The sequence below is a fragment of the Solanum verrucosum genome, unplaced genomic scaffold (genome assembly GCF_900185275.1).
Source record: "Solanum verrucosum unplaced genomic scaffold, falcon-dt-bn FXZP01000302.1, whole genome shotgun sequence".
NCBI lineage: Eukaryota > Viridiplantae > Streptophyta > Magnoliopsida > Solanales > Solanaceae > Solanum > Solanum verrucosum.
This window is the reverse complement of record NW_026019914.1, coordinates 2,046,586-2,072,259: the sequence shown is the minus strand read 5'-3', so window position 1 is coordinate 2,072,259 and position 25,674 is coordinate 2,046,586. Positions and strand designations below refer to the sequence as shown.

General features: G+C 37.7%; 1 protein-coding gene across 1 annotated transcript; it reads left to right on the top strand.

Annotated features, from left to right (window-relative positions):
• Positions 1-22,684: 22,684 nt before the first annotated feature.
• On the top strand, positions 22,685-24,260 carry LOC125822197 (uncharacterized). Its single transcript, XM_049501583.1, has 3 exons — positions 22,685-22,912; positions 23,057-23,375; positions 23,581-24,260. The coding sequence occupies exons 1-3, from the start codon at positions 22,685-22,687 to the stop codon at positions 24,258-24,260; spliced, it is 1,227 nt and encodes a 408-aa protein (XP_049357540.1).
• The last annotated feature ends 1,414 nt before the right edge of the window (positions 24,261-25,674 follow it).

Below are 25,674 nucleotides of genomic sequence, written 5' to 3'. Positions count from 1 at the left end.
AATTCACACTTTCAAAACTTTGCAAAGAGTTGTTGGCCCTTAAGAACTTGCAACACAATTCTCAAATGGTCAACATGCTCATTTTCACTCCTTTAAAAGATCAAAATATCATTGATAAACACAATCACAAACATATCAAGGTATTCTCTAAACACCCTATTCATCAAATCATTAAATGTCGTCGGGGCATTAGTCAACCCAAACGACATAACCAAAAACTCATAATGATTATACCGGGTTTGAAAAGACGTCTTTGGAATATCATTCTCTCTCACCCTCAATTGGTGATAACCAAAATGAAGATCAATCTTAGAAAAATAACTAGCCCCTTGAAGTTGGTCAAATAAATCATCGATTCTTGGAAGATGTTATCTATTCGTGATGGTCACTTTATTCAATTGACGATAATCAACGCACATTCTAAGAGACCCATCTTTCTTTCTAACAAACAACGCAGGAGCACCCCATGGAGAGATACTCGGTAGAATGAAACCCTTATCTAGAAAATCCTTTAGTTTCTCCTTCAACTCCTTTAACTCGGCCAAAGCCATTCTATAAAGAGGAATAGAGATAGGTTGCATACCAGATAAAAATCAATACGAAAATCTATTTCTCGCTCGGGAGGAATACCGGGTAACTCATCAGGGAAAACTTTCGGGAACTCATTAACCACGAAAACCAACTCAAGAGAAGGGGTTTCGGAATCCACATCCCTCACCCTAACAAGATGGTAAAGATATCATTTGGAGATCATCTTCCTAGCCTTAAGAGAAGAGATAAATTGACCTCTAGGCATAGGATTTCCCCCTTCCACTCTAAGATAAGATCATTTGGGAATTGGAATCTAACCACCTGAGTTCTACAATTGATAGAGGCATAACATTCATGCAAGCAATCCATAGCAAAAATCACATCAAAGTCTAAGAAGTCAAGCTCTACCAAGTCAACAAGGGTAACTCTATGGAACAAGGAAATGGGACATCTTCTATAAACCCTCTTAGCCACCACATAATCACCAACCGGAGTAGAAACATAACAAGGTTCTAAAAGCACTTTCGGGGAAACATCAAATCTCATTGCCACATAAGGCGCCACAAACGAAAAAGTAGCACCGAGATTTAACTAGGCATATACATCATAAGAAAGACTTTTAACATACCGGTCACTACATCCGGGGATCTCTCTTGGTCACCTCAGGACTGAAGAGCATAAAAACGGTTTTGCTTGGGAGCATTGGAGTTTGAACCTCTAGGAGGACCTTGCTAGCCCTCTCTTCTGTCACAACCCGAGAGTACCCCCTAGACGTAACACGGTGTACTCGACCCTGAAGATGTCTTATACAAGTCCTTAGCATAATCATAGTCATAAGATCATAGGAAAATAGGGCGGAATTTAAAATTTTTCTTTACAATCGAAGTCTTTTATACAAATGATAGAGTCTATACACTATGTCTCAAACCATCTATTTTACTTAGATTAAAACTCTTGAATACAATCTTAGGGACATAGCCCTTACAACTAAAGTTTAAAACATAAAAGAAAGGAAATAAAGGACATGTGGTTGAGCCCTCGAATACAATGAGGACTCACCAATCTTCTCCTTCTTGATCTCCTATGAACCTAGCCACGAGGATGGAATCCAACATCTCCAAAGCCTACACTTATAGAAAATGCAGAAAGATGGGGTTAGCACAAAAAGTACTAAGTATGGAAGCCATGCACAAAAACATTAAAACATGCATAAAAAGGGACATTTCATTTGAAATCATGATATATGCCATTTTTGAACATCATCTTTGAAATAATTGGAGAATGCAACCCATAAGGCAACTCACATACATTTCATTATAACAAGAGAGATATCATTATAATAACAAACATAGTCTCCAACATCAACACAATACACATCCCAATCTTCACAATACATAGCCTCCGATCATAAAAGAATACAACGTCAAATATCAAGATCATCTCATCATAAAGTAATCATCACATAAGAAAGCCCTAAGAAACACTTGTGCAATGTATCGTTGGCATCAATTAATACCGACCCTACTAAGTACTCCTTTGAAGCTACTTTAGTCATGCATTTCATCCTTAGACCTCATCACAAGCAATAGCCCCAATTAAGGAAATAGTCATGTACATTACTTGAATTATAAGGAAAGTCATTCATAACAACTATCTATTCAACACACATGCATACATTCAAATCCCATCATAACACCAAGGAACCATCCCATAACATCCTACCAAGTCTACTTGTGCAATGCAAAAGTAAAGTCCCATACGCCCACTCCTACTAAGTAAACCTCATTAAGAAGTCATAGTATAGTTCATGTCTCATTCATTATCTTTCTTATATAGGGAAAATAGCATTGACCGACATAGACCATGTGAGCTACATGGAATCCGGTGTTCTACCCCCACACTGAAAAGAGGGTGTCCTACTTGTCTAAGGTAGGACTAACATGTTTAGCTTTTAGGTGGAGCCACTAACTAATGACCTATGTGGGCACATAGTTATGGGATAAAGAGATTGCTACTAGAAACCCGAACTTCTAATGTAAAAGATTTCCATCTCATGAGACAACCTATGTTGAGAAGCTTCCTATCTTATTGTTCATATCCTCTCGGTGCTAAGCCTATTGTAACGACCCTCAAAATAAAGTAGGATAAAGTAGATCCTCACATGGGTTTTATGCATTAATAACTTGTCAAAATAATGAAGAATAGCCTTTTAAGTCAGTTTTTAAGAGTTTGGAAGTCAAACGTCAAGGGACGACCAAGACGTTTGGAAACTAGTTTTTTAGGTGTTGGTGTGTTCTAGTATGTTGTTCATGTTTTTAGGTGTTGTTTGGAGTCTAAAATCAGTGGAGGTGACCCTAGAGTCTTAATAAATGTTTTTTGGGTCAAAACGTTTGGATACGATGCTCCGGGGGCCACCCTAAGGGTCCCCGAGGAGGACCCCAACCTTGGCCAAGCAAGCTGCCAAGGCAGCTTGAAGTTGTTCTTGGAGGGAGCATGTCCGTGTCGCGGACTAACTCCACCAAGGGCCAAATGTTTGGTCCGCATCGTGGACATGTCACGGACTCTACTGTCTTGAATTTAATTTCCAGAAAACTTGTGGGAATACCCCCGCGTCGCGAACTTGTTTCCCAACGAAATCTGTGAAAATAAAACTCAAGTTTGAGTTGTTTAAAAGGTCCCACTAAGTGAGGGGTAGTTTGGGTACTTTGGGGAATTATTATAAATGGTTATTCTACCTATTTTAGGGTATTTTAAGTTTGTTAAAACCCCAAAACCTAAAATTAGACCCCATTCTTCAAATTGACCCCTCCCTTTCAAAATAGATTCTCTCAAAAACTTCATTGAAGACCTTGATGAAGCTCAAGCTAGAAGATGGGTTTTTCAACTGATTTCTTCTTCAATTTCATGGTTCTTCAATAATTAAGGTATGGTGACTCTTGATTCTTGAATAACCTCTCATTCAAGGAGTTCTATCAAAGATTTTCAAAAGTGATTCAAAGACCAAAATTACCAATTTTCAATCTAAACGTGGGTTCCTTGTCAAACAATTTTCTAAGTCATTATCATGATGATTTAATGTGGAATTAATTTTTTTAAGACAATTTTCAAAGGAATTCTTGAAGAACCCATGATCCCCAAATTATCGAAAATTGGCTTATGATGTGGGTCTTTGTGAATATGATCTCTATTGGTGAAATTATATTTATATTAGATTGTATTGATGTTTCTTATGATTATCTATACTTATTCATGTTGAATTGTTGGTATATTGATTAGTTGAGGATTATGGCCCTATGGGCAAAGTTATGGGTTGATCCCTTTGTTTATGGAATTGTACTTAGACTATGTTTATGATATTGAATTATATTGTTGATTCCTATTGCTACCTATGTCAATTGATTATGAATTGTTGAGGATTGATCCATGGTGATCATGGATTTGAGTATTGGTAAGTTGACCTAACTTCTAGTCTATAGTATGAGAAGTGATGTGGTGTGGTTTGATCCACTTATGGTGGAGGTGTTCAATTCTTGTCTATCTATGCATGTTGAGATGATGGCCTTGAAGGCAATGAATGTGAAGTGAATTGATGATTATGATGCATATGTTTATGAAGTTATGCTATGAAGGTTATGTATGAAATACTCAATGCTAACATGATTGTAACCACCCAAGAGCACCCCATAGTCGTTACGGCCGTATTCGACCTCGAAGAGGCCTTATACAAGCCCTTAGCATTCATCATAGCACGTATCATAGAATAAAAACACGGAAAATTTATAACTTTTACTTCGGAAGTTCAACTTCACTTCATATATGAAAATAGAATCTAACTTCGTCACAATGTACCATCTAGACATAGAAGTATCGAAAATGGGACTTAGCCCTTACATCAATAAGAAGTCTAGAAATAGGAAAGTACGACAATGTCTTTCAACATAAGCAAAGAAGTAAACATAGAAGCTAGATCATAGGGTCTTGTCCTCGGACTTGAGGACTCACCAACTTGGGGAAACAACTCCAAGTGTCTTGAGAAGTAAGCTTGAATCCTCAATGGCCCGAACCTAAATGTTTGGAGGAAAAAGGAGAAAATATAAGTTAGTACAACACACGTACCAAGTATGGCTACTATGCATAAAAACCATTGAAACATGCATAAAAAGTCATTCTAGTCAAAACATGTTTTTTACCAAGTAAATCCAATATGCATACAAAGTAAGCATCATAGTACAAACCAACATAATATCATCCCAACACGTAGACAAACCAAGTAGTACTAGTGCAATGCAAGGAATAGAATCCCATAACCTTATTCAAAGCCAAGTATTACATTAAGCAACCTACTTCATAAATACATACATAAAATCATACTTCATCATAACTTACCATATTCATAATGATCATACATAACATAGCTTCAACATACATAAGTCATAATCATCATAATCATAAAAGAACACTACTACAACCATCTCTTAGGATCCCACAAGTGCAATGTGCAAGAGAAGTCCCATACCCTCCCTTACACAATGTAGAAACCCTTAAGAAAGCCCTAGTAAGAGTTCACACCATTCATACCTTCATTTAGTTTTACATTAGGGAGATATTTCCGTAACCGACGTAGACCATGAGAGCTACATGGAATCTGGTGTTCTACTCCAACACCGAAAAGAGAAGGTTAACACTTGCCTAAGGTGTAACCATTCGTAGATAGCTATCTAGCTGGATCCACTAAGCTAAAGTCCTATGTGGGCACATAGTTAAGGGTCAAGGAGATTGCTCCTAGAAATCCTAACTTACTAAACGTGGGGGATTTCCATCTCATGAGACAACACATACCATGGGTAATCCGGACTTGCTAAACGTGAGGAAACCCATGTTGGGAGCCGGACTTACAAAACGTGCGACCCCCATCTCATTTACATGCCATTTAGATGCTAAGCATCTAATTCCCTTTTGTAATCATCTTTAGTCATCACATAAGTTCACATTAGCCTTTACTAGACTCTTATGTAAACATCTTACCATAATAGCTCATATGTGTTCGTAAGTGAGTAACAATCCTTTCACTTTAGAAATACTTAGTAACTGAGTAATCCTTTCACTTTACATTACACTATAATCATGAGAACTACCTTTCAATCATATAGCAATCATACCATAACATACATACATATTTCATAGCTAATTCAAGTGTAGAGGGTTAAGGATGAGGAAGCTAGGTCATCAAACACCACAACAACACATTAGGTATAGCATCATTACAATCTAAGTAATTCACCTTTCATACTTGAGTTCAAAGAAGAACCAACCTTCATACCTTTTTGCCCTTCATAGGACATTCCTACTTCACTCACCAATCAGTTCATAACCAATACATAATACAAGGTAATTCATGAAGTAATACATAATCAACATCAATATAAGCAATTGACATATTCCCTTGAAGGCTTCATTCAAAGACTCAACCCTAATTTCATAGAAACTATACATAACCTAGGGTAGAATCATCATACAAACATGAATTACATAACATCACATTCGATTCATAGCCTTTACTCAATATCCGACACAAACTAGGGTTCGAATTATGAAAAGAAGGAGAAACTTGGGTCTCATGGGGAATTCTTCAAGAAACCACAAATACAACATAAATTCATTCATAATTGTTCATATAACATCAATCAAATTCAGTTTATAACATCAATTTCACTTTATAAAGAAGACCCACATTTTTGGATTGAAAACCTAGAAATTGGAGATTTTGAAATTTATCTTGAAGGGACCTCTTGGGGAAAGGAATCCCAAGAGTGATAAGCAACCTTACCTTAGTTGATTCCTTTTGAATCAATGGAGAAACTCCAAGTAATTTGTGAAAGAATCTTGAAACCCTAGCTCCAATGTATTCTTCTTCTTCTAAGGTTTTTAGAGAGAGAGTTTAGAGAGAAGTGGGAGAGTTTTGATTTCAATTGGGTGTTGTGTATAATGATCATAACTTGTGAATTTAGACTTAAAAACCAATATATAATTAACATCTCTAGAAATACCCAAAACAACCCTACTTAAATAGGACTTAAAAGGAAAAGTCCCAAAACTCCTCATTTAAATGGTCCTCGTCAGGGACCACGGCCAACATTCACGGACCGTGAAAGTGCACCACGAGCCGTGGTACTTCCCGTGGTATTGGAGGCAGTGGCTCCCCTTTCGTGCACAAGCCAAAACTTGGCCAAGGCAAGACCACGGAGCCTTCCACGATCCGTGGTCATGACCACGGTCCGTGGTGATGGTCTTGGTAATGACTTGGCCTTGTAGAGGAAAGGCCTTCAAGCCTTGGTGCCAAGTGATGTTCACGAGCAACCCCTCTCCCTCGTCAAGTGCACCACGGTACGTAGTGGTGCCCGTGGTCCCTTGGGTAGTAGCTACCCTGAAAACCCTCAACTCCATAAATGCCAAAAGAACTCCAGGCCCACCTTCACGAGCTGTGAAGTGGACCACGACTCGTGGTCCCTCTCGTGAAGGGTGAGGCAGTGTCTGGGACACTTGGAGGTCCCTCTCCCTCGACCAAGGAAACTACATGAGGCCTCCCACGGTCCGTGGTCATGACCACGAGCCTTGGTGATGGCCGTGGAGTTTGAGGCAGTCGCTCTAAATTTGGGGCAGCCTTGGCCTTAGGCCTTGGCTTGCCCCTTTTGTTTGGCAGTCCTCCCTTAGGCCTTAACTCATAGACCACCAAAGCACACCTTGATGGTCTACTAACTTAGGGGAATTCATTTTATATCTCATTGATACTACATTTAGGCTCTAGTTTAACCTACAAAATTTCTGGGGTGTTACAATGATATTTAAAGTGTGTTGATGATGAAGAGTATAATGTGAATGATAATGTTAGGGATAAGGTGTGGTCCACATGATTGATTATGTTAGGTACTATTGTGGAATGACCCCTACCTATATGACCCCTATATGAATGTTTGATCATATATATGTTAGGAGTACCTATTCAGTGTTTAATGTGTCCTTGTCTCCTATGATGAAGTGTGGGTGTGTGGTCGAGAATCCTTAAGGGCTTTATATTTGAATTGCTCTTGTATTGGGGACATTGTGAATATGTTGTGATCCCTTGAAGGGAAGAACACTCAATATCAATGTTGTTGCTATTATGTCACTATGAGGACCTATATGCACACACACACTTTACATGTATAGCTATGAATATGATGTGTTATGGTGTCTATTGAAAGGTTAACTCTTATATGCACCCTTACATCTTATTATGCATGCAAAGTGTATGATTAGCAAGGTATGAATATGTGTTGTATAAAGGTGTTTATGTGAAAGGCTTTCTCGCATATGTACACACACACATGAAATAATGAATAAGGTTTATGATAATCTAGTGAAAGTGAGTCTCTTGAAAGGTTTCCTTAATTGTACTCTAAACTAGACTATGTTAAGAATATGGTAAGACTATGCGAAAGGTCATTCTCACATAATTAGGTTTTATGATGAAAGGTCTTTCTCATCTTAGAAACCTTTGAGCTATATGATATGAGGGATTAAGTCCCTAAAGCCTATTTTATGAACTAATGTTAAATAAAGTCTTAAAGATGTTTAAAAAGGGAGTTGGAGCTTAGTATCGAGTGAACATGAAAAATGAGAGTGGGCGCTTCACGTTTAGCAAGTCCGGCTTCCCACAAGTGAACCTTCACATTTAGCAAGTCCGGGTTCCCAACATAGATGTTGTCTCATGAGATGGAAAACTCCACGCTTAGTAAGTCAAGGTTTTCTAGTAGCAATCTCCTTGTTCCATAACTACGTGCCCCCATAGGTATTAGCTTAGTGGATCCACTAGATAGCTATTATGTATGTAGGTCCTACTTTGGCAAGTAGTACCCTCTCTTTTCGGTGTGGGAGTAGAACACCGGATTCCATATAGCTTACATGGTCTATGTCGGTTATAGCAATGTCTCCCAAAAGTTAAGAAATGAACTAAGATAAGAATATGAACTCTAGTCATGATTTCTTGAAGAGTTACTTAGTGTAGGTAGGACTATGGACCCTACTTATGCATTGCACAAGTGGACTTTAAGGGAGGTTATGATTAGGCTCTGTATGTAATGATGACTATGGTCTATGTATGTTAATATGAAAGCATGTTAAGGTTTACTTTACTTATGTCAAGACATGAAGTATGTTTATGCATGTGAATTACACTTATGACTTCTTAATGGATTTGCTTAGTATATGTGGGGGTATGGGACTCCATGTGTACATTGCACAAGTGAGCTTGTGAAGGGGTTGTGAGGGTGGTTTACATATGATATGAACTAAATGGGTTATGACTAATGATGTAGGAAAGGAATGAGTCCTTATATGATGTTATGAAATATGTTGGTCTTATGTCTAATGCTAAATGAAGATGTTATGATTTGTTGAATATGATGTGCCTAGTCTATGGTGGCTTCCTAGGAACACTTGGTGTGAGTAGTATTATGGGATGCTACTTGCACATTGCACTAGTGTGACTTGGGGGTTGTCTTAGGTGATGGTTCCTATGTGAAGACTATGTATTATGGTGTGCTTATACTCTATGAATATATGTGGTTGGATTGATGAAGGCTATATGTAAGTTCACCTTTGGTAACCTTAAGGTGATACATTGCACCAAGTATCCCCTAAGGGTGGCTTGAGGAAAGGAGTTAAGATAAAAAAGAAAGGTAATGTATTGTATGCATTGAATGTGCCTAAAATGTTATAAGTGGCTCTATGTGCTATTATGAATGGTTTCCATGTGTATGATGATGTATGTGGTTTATATTGTGCCTAATGTACTAAATGTTCTTGAAGTTTCTCTAAAAAGGCTTGATGCATGGTTTCCAACTAAATGTCCTTTTAAGAGTATGTTTTGCATGGTTATCATACTTAGTGCATTCTTGTACTAACACCATTCTTCTTCATCTTTTTACCCCAAGTGTAGTTGATGGTGACTAAAGGGTCTTTCCTAGAAGTGATGAGCTTGGCTTACTATTCCCAAGTTCGGTGTCTCCTTAAAGATTCAAGGACCTTTATGTTAAAGAGTTTCCTTAAAGTTCTATGTACTAGATAGTAGTTTCTTTTGTATTGGAAAAGGCTGTGTCCCTCTTGTGTTGTAGTCATGTTTTAAGATGGCTACCTTGAGACGTAGTACTCTGATTTTGTAATAAAGGTTTAAATGAGGTGACTTTTAAGTCTTGTGTTATAGTATGAAAAAGTTTTAAATTTTCCGCTATTTTCAATGATAAATGCTATGACGAATGCTAAGGGCTTGTATAAGACCTCCGAGAGGTCGAATACGCCGGTAATGGCTAGGGGGTGCTCTCGGGTCGTTACACCTATTTCCCTTTAGAAGTCATATTAAGCCTTTACTTAAGTTCATGTTCAATAGAGAATGCACTAGGCACTCAAACCAACATCCATCATAATAGCTCAAAGATTTATTACGTGAGAATGTCCTTTCACTTTAGAATCATCAACATGTGAGTAACCCTTTCATATTATCATTCCTAGTGTTTTCTTGATAACTAGCCTTTCAATCAACACAACAACATCATTATCATCCAAGACAAGTCATACATGAACATGTGTAAAGGGTAAGGGGAGAATAGCATTTCAACAATACCTCAATATACACAATAGTCATAGGATCTTTACCTTTCAAGTGAATCATAGGTTCACACACAATCTTGTCAACATTCACAAACCTTCATAATATGCCCTTCAAGGGCTATGGACTAACTCATCCCAAGCATATAACAATAGCACATTAGATAAGGGAATACCATGATCCAATAACTCATCAATACCTTAGTCACATCATAGTCATGTTCATGCATGGGTGTGTGTGATTGTCCTTCTAATGACCCAACAACAATATTATCATAATAGACTCTTTATTCACAAAGTATTCATATAATAGATGCTTTATTCACAAAGTATTCATAACCATGCTCATAATATCATAGTCATGCATACATCTTATATATTGCATTCAAGGGTCATATTGAGTCCATACATCTAACATTCAATACAAGAAACATAGATACAACCATGACTCAAGTAGTCCATTCACTTCATGCAGAAACTCATGTGATCATATTATAGGTCATGTGGGTGAAGTCTATTCACAATAGGGCCATATACAATTCAACATACATCATGGCTTCCTTCTTGAAGCTTTAACACCCTTAGTTCATCCATTTTAGCTTTCCCTCTTAAAGCCCTAGGAGTCATCTTCATGTTACAAGCCTTAGTCTCAAGCAATGCCTCACATGATCATCAAGTGTACCTAATTCTCAAAGTAACCTAACCACATGGCCCATTCTTGACCTAATCAAACCAAATCAAGTTTAGGAGCTTTACCCTAAGTAAATTCAAGTCTAGGTGATCTAATCTAAGGCATTAAATGAAGAAGTGCATCTTTCTTGGAGGATCACCTTTAAACCCTCAATTAGCCTCTTTCATGGCATAGCCATAATCACATCAATTCATTCACCTTAGAAATCTCTGGTTAATCAAGTATACATGTAGTATCCTACTTAGATCATGCAATTACATCATAATTAACTCACATTCAATCAATTGGACCAACTTACAAAACCATCACATAAACTCATTTTCTTTCGAAACACAAGTTTTCATGAACATGCATCATATAAAGAAGCCATGACAACATATAAGCACATAACAACAATATTAGCTAGGCATACCATCTCCCCCCTAGGAGTGAGCCTATACCATCACCTCTGAACATCATTAATCACATAGTCATAGGAAGAATTACATTTTTCTCATTAAAAGCAAGCTCAACACAATCAATATGGAGCCCAAGTTCCATGTCATCAAAAACACAACAAAGCATGTTCATCACATCATCTCATGAAGTCAAATATGCCATCACCATACTAGAATGCACAACAACATGAGGAACATGTAAATCATGAAAAATCCATTTTATACAAATCAAGAATCTTTCAAAAACATGCCTAACATAAGGAGATCATGGAATTTAAAAATCACTCATGACTCCTAGACATATAACAAGCCCAAAAAGGAACTTTTGGTCTCAAGCTAGAATAGGAATAGAAGAAAAGATGAGACTATCGGGACTGTCAATAAATGTTGCTACTAAAACATATGATCCTCCCTTATGTGTAAGCCCCCTTTTACAAAAGCCTCAACTACTACCCCTTTCCAAAAACTCCAAGCATTTCTAAAAACATCCAAGACTCCATGATGAAGAAATGGACCAAGGAGAACTTATCATCTTAGGCTAGAGGAGAAATAGAAGGGAGCATAAGGATATTGGGACATTTCACTGGCCCTTGGCCTCCCAATTAAGCACCTTCAACTAAAACCCTTACTAAAATACCACTTCTCAACATTTTCATGAAAGCATTTTCTTATTCTTCTAATTCTTAGCTTGCCAGTCTAAGATCCCAATTGGTACTTCTAAATTAAAGAGGTTCTCATTAAAGCACTCTTGCTCACAAGTAACCTTACCAACACCACTCAAAGTCTCATATAAGCCTACCAAGCTGAGACTAAACCCTTCAAACTCACTATAACTCAAAAGGTGAAAATTTCAAGTCAATCCAAATTAAGAACATCTAGAACACTCAATGGCTTTGCCATCTAAGCACCTTACTTGAAATTCTAAGGTCGGAGAAAGTCATCACTCAACTCTTACACCTCTCACACAAGGTAATTCTAAATCATGGATGATTTACACTTTTAGCCACTTTCAAGGGAGTTTTCTCACTCAATATCTCTAGGCTTCAATTAAGCACCACTATTTATCAAAATCCAACACATCATACAACTCATTATGGCTAACTTGGGTTATACTAACAAACACATAAAACCACAATTAACCCCATGTATACTAAGGGTAACATAAAATCTCTTCATGTCCAACTTATCAAGTCATAAAAGATAAGTACTACCGGAATTACTCCTACAAGGTCAACACCCTAGATATCTCCTCTATAAACTCTAGAGGATCTTCCTCTATCTTTGACCCATAGAATTTCAGAATCTAATAAAGCATAAAACACATATTGGAACCCTTAGGATCCACTATCACTCACTCTTTGAGACTTAGGGGTAGACATCCTCTCTTGGTTAATCCTTAGGGGAAACTTAGAAGGGCTTTGTCCATGAAACCTTTGCCTCTTTCAATTCTACTAAGGTTGGATCAAGACAATTCTAGACCATTTCAACCCTTATCATCACTTTTGGTGGGATCTACCAACCAATCATATCTACGTATTACCTAAGCACCCTACATCAAAATGATCACACTTAAGATCAATCTTAAAAGACAACTAACTCTTTGAAGTTTGTCAACACCTACACTCTTTTTCAACTAGGTGGTACATGCACCCTCAAAGTCAACCTTAAGACACAACATAATCCAAACTTATGGCATATAATTTCCCCCTTTCTGCTCTCGGGTAGGCTCATTCAGGAACTAACAATTTGACTATACGTGTTCTATCATCAACTAAACATAACCTCACAATCACTTTGCTAGGTAGGCAGGCACACTACCCTCCCCCCCCCCTTGGGACTAAACCTACACACATTCTCCTAACCGACCTTCATAACACAAAGGCAACTATGATGCATTATTCATACTAAAGATATCATCACAATCTATCATCTCAAATCTATCAAGTAACAAACCCACAATTGTCATCTTAACCAACCTTTCTCCCTCACTCCTTGTAAAATAAACCATTCTAATAGTCACATCCTAAAGACCATCGGATAAGAGATAAGAGAGAGAGCTTATTTATATGGCATGACTTAAAGAATGAAGAAGTGTAGTTTTCCTAACACCCCATAACATCCTATTCATAAAAATGTGACGCGCTTATGAATAAGACTCTACTAGATGTGGTTTGAGCCATCCTAAACACCATCCCAAAAATATTATGCTCTGATACCAAGTTTTTCAGGACCCCGGAGTACACTCTAGACGTAACACGGCGTACTCGACCCCGAAGGGGTCTTATACAAGCCCTTATCATAATTATAGTCATAAGATCATAGGAAAATAATGCAGAATTTAAAACTTTTCTTTACAATCGAAGTCTTTTATAAAAATGATAGAGTCTATACACTATGTATCAAACCATCTATTTTACTTAGAATAAAACTCTTGAATACAATCTTAGGGACATAGCCCTTACAACCACAGTTTAAAACATAAAAGAAAGACAATAAAGGACATGTGGTTGAGCCCTCAAATACAATGAGGACTCACCAATCTTCTTCTTCTTGATCTCCTACGAACCTAGCTGATGTTTGCGTAATCAAGACACACCTTACAATGCATGTGTCTATGATCGTACAATAATATAGTAACCCAACCAAGAGTTGGGGTCGAGTCCTAAGGGAGTGGGCTTGACAATTAATAGAAAAATAAAATTAAGTTCCAATTAGTCATAGGTAAAAACATTGTCGAATACAAACATACTAAATCTAAGGGGTGACACAAAAGTGTCAATTAACAATGGGGTTTTGTCACCAGTAAAAACAAGCAAAAATAAAGGGAGATACGAATCAAGGAGAGGGGATTCTTGGGATGTGATAGGAATACCTATTAGACTGGATCGTTGGGTACATGCTTTTGATAGTAATTTCTTTAAATATTTGTGACTAGGCGAGACTATAGGTGGGGTAAGTATTTGAGGACACAATTTCTATTAAAATATAGTCCTAAATGAGTCCAATTTGTGGACTCATCAACACCCCCAACTTAAAATTTTTCTTGTCCTCAAGCAAACTTAAGTTTAGTCGTTAAAAAAGGGTGTCTCGAACAGTGCTACACAAGAATCAATCATGAATGCACACAACAAAACTCAATTTACTTATGCAAAGTTCAAATGTGCACTCAAAGATTCAAGTTGTGACTCACCAATATCAAAGAATCTAATGCCCACAATACTTGCTTCAAATGCAAGTTCAAGCTCAACCAAAATGTTGAAATGCCCTCACACAAGGAATGATTCCATATTCACACAATGGTTCATAGTTTAAAGCTTCGGAATGAGATGCAACGCTCACACTCACAAAGAAGAACACAATGCATAATTTCACCCATAGGTTTGCCCATATTTTCCAATCAACATTTGTTTCAGGTCACTCAAGATCAAAATGGTCTTTTAAAGGTTTGTAATGGGGCTGAGTGCAAAGTTATGATCATTTAGGCTCAGTGACTTTCATCTTCATGAAATGTGGTGCTCACAACACTTCCTTTCCTTTTCCTTCATCATTCTCTTTAGTGCTCATAAGTCATCCTGTTATTCCCCTTTCATGGATTGTTTGGGAACCCCATTTCTTTTGTACTTTATTCCACAAATTTTTTTTCATTCTTTTTATTCTTTTTTTTTCTCTCCTATTTTTTTTATATAGAGGGGTTCCATTTTTCTCAAAATCATGGGTAAGAGGAGACTTTTCTTGCACTTCTTGACTTGCCCCTATCTCTTCACCACACCCCCAACTTAGGCTTTTGGCCTAAGTTAGCTATTCAACTAACCACAACTTCATGAGATTATGGGTGATGGATAAAGAAACATCTAGTTTTCATCATGTTTCTTCAAAAGGAAGTAAGGCTCAAGGAGTGTTCAAAAGCGGTTCACACACTCACAAGATAGGTCACAAAAGAGGTATATGTTAAATTGGCTCACACTCTTAGAAGTTACCTAAGATCATATCAAGAGACAACATCACTTAGTTGACCGGATGAATGGGGAAAATTCTAGGATCCATCATGCATAGTTCACAGGTAAGCTCACCACACTAGGCATTGACACTATAAGTCAAACAAAACTCCCCACTTTCGCTAGTGTGCAATGATCATCACAAGAGACTCAATTTGATACTAGGCTAGTCATAACGAGATGCAAAGAGTTCACATATTGTCTATGCAACTTCATTTGGTCTCATCGTAGCCACGTATTCATGCTCGATCGATTGAGAGCACTATTCAAGTCATCGACATTGATCGGAACCGAGACTTAGATTTTGGAAAAAAACAACCACATTCAACATACGAGAGGTGGTAAAAATATTCGGACGAGTCAAAATCATTTTTGCAATTTAAAATAAAAGGAGCCATATGCTCAAACATCCACAGAAACAGTATATCAAACACAATTTTTAAACAGAACAACCCAAATACATACACAAAAACACGAGTCACAAATAGCACATAGATGGTGAGCCTCACCCCATCATAATTAAAAAGTAATTTATCCTCAAATGCAATTAACACAAAATCCAAAAGTCAAAATAAACTAAGACAGAAAGGGAGGTAGAGAAAAAAAATCCTATCTACACAGTCTCTCCATATGTCTGGGCATCAGTCCCCAACGTGTCAGCCAAAAATTTGATAATGGCTCTCGGAGCTTCTTCAAAAGATTCAGCGGCAACTGACTTACTAAGATTGTCCAAGTCATGAGCCACCAAAAAGGAGTGGATAGCTGTGAAGAATCCACGTCTCCACGAGGGAATAGTGGGGTCTCGGGGATTTGTTCTATTGCTGGCACTGGGCTTCTTGCCCTCATTATCCATTTTGGGAGGATTTGTTGCCTTTGTATTTTTCCTGAAATTTTTCGCTCTTGTTTGTCGGGGTGGCATATCTCTTCCAGCTAATTTTGGTCTAGCCATTTATGCAAAGCTTCGAGAAAAGGTTAAAAAGTATTCAGACAAAAGCAAGGCAGTTCAATTGTAGAATCACTTTACCGGACCAGTTGGCGAAGCGGAAAACTATGTAGGCGGTTCATCGAGTGCAGTGCATAGAGAATACAAGGGTGCAGAAAAAGGGCCAACAGGAAGTCTTTCGGCGAGGCGCCAAATGCGTTCGGCGACATCATGCTTCTTACCAAAGTTACAGAATTCAACATAATAGAAATCCCTTATCCTAGAAGCGGTAGTGCTAGCATTGGGATGCACTTGTACCCTAGCATCCCTAGCAACTTGAGTGGCCAACACTTGAGTCAAATTATGAATAGCCGACCTTATCTCAACATTAGACATAGCCCCTTCTTCAATAGGAACTTGAGGGTTTTGAGGAGCTTGAGGGGGAACCGCCTCATTCACATTCTCCTCATCGGCCCTCCTTGCATTGTTCCTTCTTGTATTCATTGCCTATAAGCACAAGAGAAGGATTAGAAGAAAAGGAATAGATAGGGTTAAGACTCTTAGGCACGACTATGGAGTAACAAAAGAGCGAAAGTTCCTAAGCATCTCGTAGCCTCCCATTCATAAGTGTGGCGCAGTTCACACCCATAACAAGACTCTACTCGACGTGGTATCTTGTGACATGGATCCTACATTATTCTCAACCTTATGCTCTGATACCAAGTTTGTAACAACCCGAGAGCACCCCTAGTCGTTATCGACGTATTCGACCTCGAAGAGGTCTTATACAAGCCCTTAGCATTCATCATAGCATGTATCATAGAATAAAAACACGAAAAATTTAAAAGCTTACTTTGGAAGTTCAACTTCACTTCATATATGAAAATAGAATCTAACTTCGTCACAATGTACCATCTAAACATAAAAGTATCGAAAATGGGACTTAGCCCTTACATCAATAAGAAGTCTAGAAATAGGAAAGTACAACAATGTCTTTCAACATAAGCAAAGAAGTAAACATAGAAGCTAGATCATAGAGTCTTGTCCTAGGACTTGAGGACTCACCAACTTGGGGAAGCAAATCCAAGTGTCTTGAGAAGTAAGCTTGAATCCTCAATGGCCCGAACCTAAATGTTTGGGGGAAAAAGGAGAAAATATAGGTTAGTACAACACACGTACTAAGTTTGGCTACTATGCATAAAAACCATTGAAACATGCATAAAAAGTCATTCTAGTCAAAACATGTTTTTTACCAAGTAAATCCAATATGCATACAAAGTAAGCATCATAGTACAAACCAACATAATATCATCCCAACACATAGACAACCCAAGTAATACTAGTGCAATGCAAGGAATAAAATCCCATAACCCTATTCAAAGCCAAGTATTACATTAAGCAACCTACTTCATACATACATACATAAGATCATACTTCATCATAACTTACCATATTCATAATGATCATACATAAGAGAACACTACTACAACCATCTCTTAGGATCCCACAAGTGCAATGTGCAAGAGAAGTCCCATACCCTCCCTTACACAATGTAGAAACCCTTAGGAAAGCCCTAGTAAGATTTCACACCTTTCATACCTTCATTTAGTTTTACATTAGGGAGATATTGTCATAACCGACATAGACCATAAGAGCTACATGGAATCCGGTGTTCTACTCCCACACCGAAAAGAGAGGGTTAACACTTGCCTAAGGTGTAACCATTCGTACATAGCTATCTAGGTGGATCCACTAAGCTAAAGTCCTATGTGGGCACATAGTTAAGGGTCAAGGAGATTGCACTTAGAAATCCTAACTTACTAAACGTGGGGGATTTCAATCTCATGAGACAACCCATACCGTGGGTAATCCAGACTTGCTAAACGTGAGGAAACCCATGTGGAGAGCCGAACTTACTAAATGTGAGACCTCCATCTCATTTACATGACCTTTCGGTGCTAAGCATCTAATTCCCTTTTGTAATCATCTTTAGTCATCACATAAGTTCACATTAGCCTTTACTAGACTCTTATGTAAACATATTACCATAATAGCTCATAGGTGTTCATAAGTGAGTAACAATCCTTTCACTTTAGAAACACTTAGTAAGTGAGTAATCCTTTCACTTTACAATACACTATAATCATGAGAACTACCTTTCAATCATATAGCAATCATACCATAACATACATACATATTTCATAGCTAATTCAAGTGTAGAGGGTTAAGGATGAGGAAACTAGGTCATCAATACCACAACAACACATTAGGTATAGCATCATTACAATCTAAGTAATTCACCTTTCATACTTGAGTTCAAAGAAGAACCAACCTTCATACCTTTTTGCCCTTCATAGGACATTCATACTTCAATCACCAATCAGTTCATAACCAATACATAATACAAGGTAATTCAGGAAGTAATACATAATCAACATCAATATAAGCAATTGACATATTCCCTTGAAGGCTTCATTCAAAGACTCAACCCTAATTTCATAGAAACTATATATAACCTAGGGTAAAATCATCATACAAACATGAATTACATAACATCACATTCGATTCATAGCCTTCACTCAATACCAAACACAAACTAGGGTTAGAATTAGGAAAAAAAGAAGAAACATGGGTCTCATGGGGAATTCTTCAAGAAACCACAAATACAACATAAATTCATTCATAATTGTTCATATAACATCAATCAAATTCAGTTTATAACATCAATTTCACTTTAGAAAGAAGACCCACGTTTTGGGATTGAAAACCTAGAAATTGGAGTTTTTGAAATTTATCTTGAAGGGACCTCTTGGGGAAAGGAATCCCAAGAGTGATAAGCAACCATACCTTAGTTGATTCCTTGAGAATCAATAGAGAAACTCCAAGAAATTTGTGAAAGAACCTTGAAACCCTAGCTCCAATGTATTCTTCTTCTTCTAAGGTTTTTTTTTAGATGGAGTGTTTAGAGAGAAGTAGGAGAGTTTTGAGTTCAATTGGGTGTTGTGTATAATGACCATAACTTGTGAATTTAGACTTAAAAACCAATATATAATTAACATCTTTAAAAATACCCAAAACACCCCTACTTAAATAGGACTTAAAAGGAAAAGTCCCAAAACTCTTCATTTAAATGGTCCCCGTCAGGGACCACGACCAATATTCACGGACCGTGAAAGTGCACCACGGGCCGTGGTACTGCCCGTGGTGTTGGAGGCAGTGGTTCCCCTTTCGTGCACAAGCCAAAACTTGGCCAAGGCAAGGCCACGGAGCCTCCCACGATCCGTGGTCATGACCACAGTCCGTGGTGATGGTCTCGGTCATGACTTGGCCTTATGGAGGCAAGGCCTTCAAGCCTTGGTGTCAAATGATGTTCACGAGCCACCGCTCTCCCTCGTCAAGTGAACCACGGCCCGTAGTGGTGCCCGTGGTGCCTTGGGCAGTAGCTACCTTAACAACCCGCAACTCCCTAAAACCCAAGAGAACTACACGCCCACCTTCACGAGCCGTGACGTGGACCATGACTCGTGGTCCCTCTCGTGAAGGGTCAGGAAGTGTCTGGGACACTTAGAGGTCCCTCTCCCTTGACCAAGGAAACTCCATGAAGCCTCCCACGGTCCGTGGTCATGACCACGAGCCGTGGTAATGGCTGTGGAGTGTGAGGTAGTCGCTCCAAATTTGGGGCAGCCTTCGCCTTAGGCCTTGGCTTGCCCCTTTTGTTTGGCAGTTGTCCTTTAGGCCTTAACTCACAAACCACCAAAACACACCTAGATGGTCTACTGACTTAGGGGAATTCATATTATACCTCATTGACACTACGTTTAGGCTCTAGTTCAACCTACAAAATTTCCGGGGTGCTACAATACTTTCCCATTCTGTCTCCAAGTGCTGCAACATGCTTATTTCCCCTTCCTTTTTCTTGTTTGAAGTTGTAATGTTGTTAAAATCCTCTCTTATTCATGTCTGGAAATTGTGTGAACTCCTGCCATATTTTTATTAGCATTATTTTGCTGATTTATTCATATATAAAGTACTCAATTTCATAAGTTTGTTGTTACTTCTCTTAATGGTATAAGTGTATAATATTAAACTTGTATCTTTCATTTTTGTTACTTTTCTTTCTTTTACTAAAATCAATGCTTGCGAGCCATGACCTTTGTCTTTTTTTTCCTCAAGACTCGGTCTTCTCTTACTCTTATATTATCCTATTTTAAACTCAATGATATTGATTCCCGTTAGGAGGAGCATGGTTGGTCCATTTACTTTCTGGTTAGTCTCAGTTGGTGGAATGTAGTTGTCTTTTGATGCCTATTTTTTTATTTACTTGTTGGGTCTTAATATTTTTGTTTAAAATCAAGTAGTAATTAACCAATCATGGTCTGGTTATCCTATCCAAAATAGCCTTAGATAATATCTTAAAGTTTAATGATGGAGCTTTGTGTTTATTTATTTGAAATTTGTTGTCATTAATCATCTATGGTATTTAAGGTCTTCTTTTGTGATTGATTCAGAAAACTATATGATCTGTCCCTATTTCTATTTATTTTTTAGGCTTAAAATTAAGAGCAGTTATATATTGATTTAGTCTATTTGGCATTTTCATGTATTAAATCATTGAGTTGTCACTTACGTGCGTATTTGTTTATGTTTGCATGTGAACGCTATGCAAGTCCGATCGCACTTAAGCTTCCGCCTATGCATTTCGAAATGGGCCACAAAGGCCCCAAAATTCTCTATTCCAGTCGGCCGGTCATTAAAAGTCGACGTACATGTCCCGAAGTTGAAAGAAGCAATAGATCGAGAAGTTGAAAAGATTGGGCCAAAGGCCCACTCTTAATTCAAATTGTATTTTATTACTTTTGGGCCTAAGCCCACTTATCTATTATGTTGCTAGAATTTAGGATAGGTGAATAATTGGGCCTTTGGCCCAAAGGCCCAAAACAAAAATGGGCCCAAATACTGGCCCAGGGTGACAGGAAAACCAGATTTGGGCCCAAATCTATTTCCCTCTTCATTTTGATTATGTTTGTTTACTTGTTAATGTTTGTTGTTAATCTTAAGGTCGAAAAAATTCAAATCACCGAAAGACACCCGTTTTGACCTAACAATTTAACTAAATCGGTCTTTTAAATGAACTTAAAGAATAACTAGGTCTTGTCTAAACCAACTCTTAGTCAACTAGCGTAGAGCGAAACCAAATCACTTTTACCGCACTGAACTAAGATGGCTCAACATCCAAGGCGCGTTGGGCCCATTAGAGAGACCACCTTTAGTCCAAAACGGCTCACGGCCTAAACGAGTGATCATACTTATGTGTTTAAATTTGAAGGATGGATACGTTGTTTGAAAAATCATTGTTCCTTGGGGGTTGAGAGTTTAATAGTTTGTTCTAGTCTAAAACAGAGTTGTAGAAGCTACTATTCCATCTAAAATGTAGACATTCAGAGACGACAAAAAATCAAGGATGAAGAACCTTTAATGGATGCATAGTTTAGTATTGTACCCCTGCGTGGGACTGATTATTTGTACTCTATATTCCCCATTATGTATCTTCATTCAGATTATTCACAAATTTTTTATAAATTTGGATTTTTGGGGCAATGGGTTGTTTCAAACGACGATATACATCCTTCGAATCGCTAGGCCTACCTTTGGCTCAACAGGGTCACATATTTGTTTACAACACGCAATATTGCTTATGTGTTATAACTGATTGTGTGAATATGTTGCTTTATTTGAAGATATTCTATCTCTCTCTTCAAAATATTTTCTAGAACCCTTTAGGCACAAATACTTCTCGAGTCTTTAGTTTCCCAACAAAATTTGAACTTCATTTTTCACATCTTACTTTCTCATTTCAGAAAAAAGGTTAAGATTTTATCTCAAATCTAAAAAATGTGCAAGGGTCGAACTACATAGGACCTAAATTCTCCCTCATGAGATACGTAGGCAGCTTTTCTAGGCTCGGTCCCATTATTAAAAAACTTTATCTTTTCCAACTCTAGCAAAGAGATTAGAGTTTCATATCGATCGAAAATCAGAAGTACAACAATGAAATATACAACCGACTTTGTCTCGACTCAGGTCGACATTTCTGATTCACTAAGGTCAAAATCAAATAGACAAATTCCTGTCTATTTAGTCATTTCTCTATATATGCGGGTTGGTTTATCTTCAAATGAAATAACTCTTATGTGTCTATAGTAATGTGTGTGATAGTTTGTATTAATTATCACCGACACAGACTAACACATTTGCCTTTGAGTTGTTTTTCTTTGTCAGGTACTCAAAACTGATTTGTGTTGAGAAATTGTTTGAACATTCAAAGTTCTCAAATATTCCTTCCCCAATCGAATTTTTTTGAAAGGAAAAAAGAAAAATTACTCAGAATAGTGAGAATATTGGACCGACCGAAGTTGCTATAGTCCAGCCCCCTACCGTTGAATAAAATGAGTTAATTGCACAGTTGATGCAACAAATTGCTGAGTTGAGGGCTAAGCTGCAGAAAAACCAAGATTTGTCAATTCTGGTTGTCGTTATCAACAATTCAAGTGATGGAATGCTTCCACTCCATTTTCCTCCTCTGAATTCAAACTCGGAACATGTCCTAAATAACCCACTCTTTAACCCAGTTCAAAATCCCTCCACCATCAACTTAACTATCCCAAATCTTCATCACACCAACACTGCATACCAAGTACCACCTCCTCTTCGAAGCCTGCATCCCAACCCTTAAGTTTTTCCTCCCCTTCAAAACCAAAATGCAAATAACTCTCAAACATTTCCTCAATTTCAAAGCTTTAATGTCAACAATCCTCAAACATCTCATTTCATGTACTAGACCCCTGCAAAAGGCACTAAAAATCCACCAAATGCTCAATCCCTACAACCAAAAGTCACTTTTGATATCCCAGTACAAACTGAACCACACCTTCACTATACTACTTATTCCCAACTTGACCACTACGAAGAGAAGGAGAAGGAGTGGAGAGCCAAAGAGGAAAAGACTAAGAAGATCATGAAGGAAGAAATTGCGAAAGTGATAAAAGAACTTGATTACTCTTTAAAAGAGGTGGGAATGAACTACGAAAATTTATGCATTCACCCAGATTTTGACCTTCCGGAAGGGTCCAAAGTGCCAAAATGTGTCACTTTTAATGGTACTGGAAATCCTCTAGCACATCTTAAAGCTTATTGTTATCAACTCGTGGGGGTTGACAAAAAATGAAGCATTGTTGATGCGCCTCTTCAGTCGAAGTCTAAGTGGAGAAGCTCTGGAGTGGTTTACATCGCAAGAATTGAAACAATGGACGACTTGGAATGCACTCGCAAAAGATTTCACTGAAAGATTTTGACATAATGTAGAAGTTGCCCCAGATCGCTACTACTTGGAGAAGATCAAACAGAGGTCTACAGAAAATTATCGAGAGTACGGTCTTCTTTGGAGAAAAGAGGCCGCAAGAGTTCAACCTCCCATGTCTAAGCGTGAGATCACTGAAATGGTTATTCGAACTCAAGAGCCTCAGTACTATGAAAGAAAGTTGTGTATGATGGGACAAAAATTTGTCAAGATCGTCAAACTGGGAGAAGTTTTGGAAGATGGTTTCAAGACTGGAAAGGTCACAAACCTTACTGCATTGCGAGCTAGTGACAAACCTACCAAAATTAGTGGTGTGAATACGTCAAAAGGAAAAGTAGAAGAGGTATATGCAGTAACGGTTACCCATATGCAATCGGCTCTACAAAGGAGACATCAAAACCACAATGTCAATCAGAAACGATTCCCTCGTCCAAACTTTAGGAATCCTCCTAAAGTATTTACACCACTAAGGGAATCTCAAACTCAACTTTATGAAAGGTTGAGAGCAATGTGTATGCTCCATCCTATAGAAGGAAGACCAACCAATCCTTTGGGAGAATTTTACAGGGCTGACCACAAATGTGCTTATCATCCAGGAACGGTTGGACACGACACAGAGAATTGTTCAACCCTCAAGCACAAAATTCAAAACATGATCAACAATAATTTAACCAATATTAATTAAGCCTCCCGAATGATAACTTATTAGATGCTAAAGAGTAAGTACATGACATTTCTGAACAGAGTCATTTGAAGATATTCACCATCAAAGAAGTATGCCCAGCATTGGCCATATTTTTGCATACGAAGTTATTGTTATCTTTGTTTCAAAAATGCATATTTAATCTTTTTTTTCTTTTGTCGTGCATTCCTTGTAATGAACTACGTTCGACCTAAATTCTCAAGAATGAGATACGTAGGCGGCCTATGTCGGCCTCGGTTGTTTCCTTATCAAAATTTCCTATTTTTGTTAATCCTTGAGAGGGGGAACTACGTTTGACATGATTCCTGCCTCAACGGGATACGTATGCGCCACAACGGCTCGGTCATATTTCTCGTAAGATTTCTATATCTTTTATAAATAGAATCCGAGACAAATTTTTTTAGAGGATCTCAAAAATTCATTTGAGAAGATCTCTTCAACAAATCAAGACTGAAGATCAAAATGCTACAGGGTTGGTTTTGAGTGGATCTCCTAAAATTCAGATGAATTTTTTTAAAGAATCAGGTTTGCAACTGGGACATAATTTTTGAGGTGATCTCAACAATTCCACAAAAATGTCATTGGCTAAATGACTTATACCTATGATTATTAAAGCAAACTCAGACAGAATTTTGAAGAGGGACCTCAAATTTCCAAAATGAGCAACCTCAAAATTAACAAAGCAAGTTGCAAGGGTTTTCCCGTATTTTAGACTGGGACATAATTTTTTAGGAAGGTCCTCAAAAATTCCATCAAGACTATCTTGCAAAGGACGGACGAGCGTGTAAGCTGACCGCATCAAGGAGCATGGAGACAAGACCAACACAAACCAGTCTTTCAAACTAAGAATTTTTCTTTGGATGCAGGAACAACGAAGTCACAAAGATGGCAATGTAAAGCTATCAAGAGTGACAAAAAGTGTCATTTACACCTATCGTGGCCTCATCAACATAACTTAAAAAACTTTCCATCTCATTTTATCTTCATTTCATCATGTTGCGTGAAGTGATTTATAAACATTTTCTTTTTATTTTTTCATAAATATTTAAGAGAAACACTAATAGATTCTTTCAAAGTTTTAAGAAACAACGAGTTGGAGAATCTCAAGTGACAAGTCACGATCAAAGTCACAATTAGGCTTATCATAGCCTAATCCTGATAAGAAAAATGACTTAATCTAGCGCTTTATCTTTAATTTTATTCTTTACTTCATCATCGATATTAATGTTTGGTGTCAAGCTTTGCAGGTGATAGTATTGATAAAGTCAGGATCATCTGTGAATTCGACATCAAATATGAAAGATGATAAAAAACTAACACTATTTTGGAAGTGTTGCAAGGGAAAATAACCAAGTCCATCACATCAGAATAGATGTTGGAGATTGCAACATCCTCA

Bases quoted from the DNA above. Each gene is read 5' to 3' on its own strand.
- LOC125822197 (XM_049501583.1), top strand. From the start codon at position 22,685: ATGCAACAAATTGCTGAGTTGAGGGCTAAGCTGCAGAAAAACCAAGAT. The intron at 22,913-23,056 runs GTACCACCTCCT...TTCATGTACTAG, and splicing joins ACACCAACACTGCATACCAA to ACCCCTGCAAAAGGCACTAA. The intron at 23,376-23,580 runs GTACTGGAAATC...GACATAATGTAG, and splicing joins AAAATGTGTCACTTTTAATG to AAGTTGCCCCAGATCGCTAC.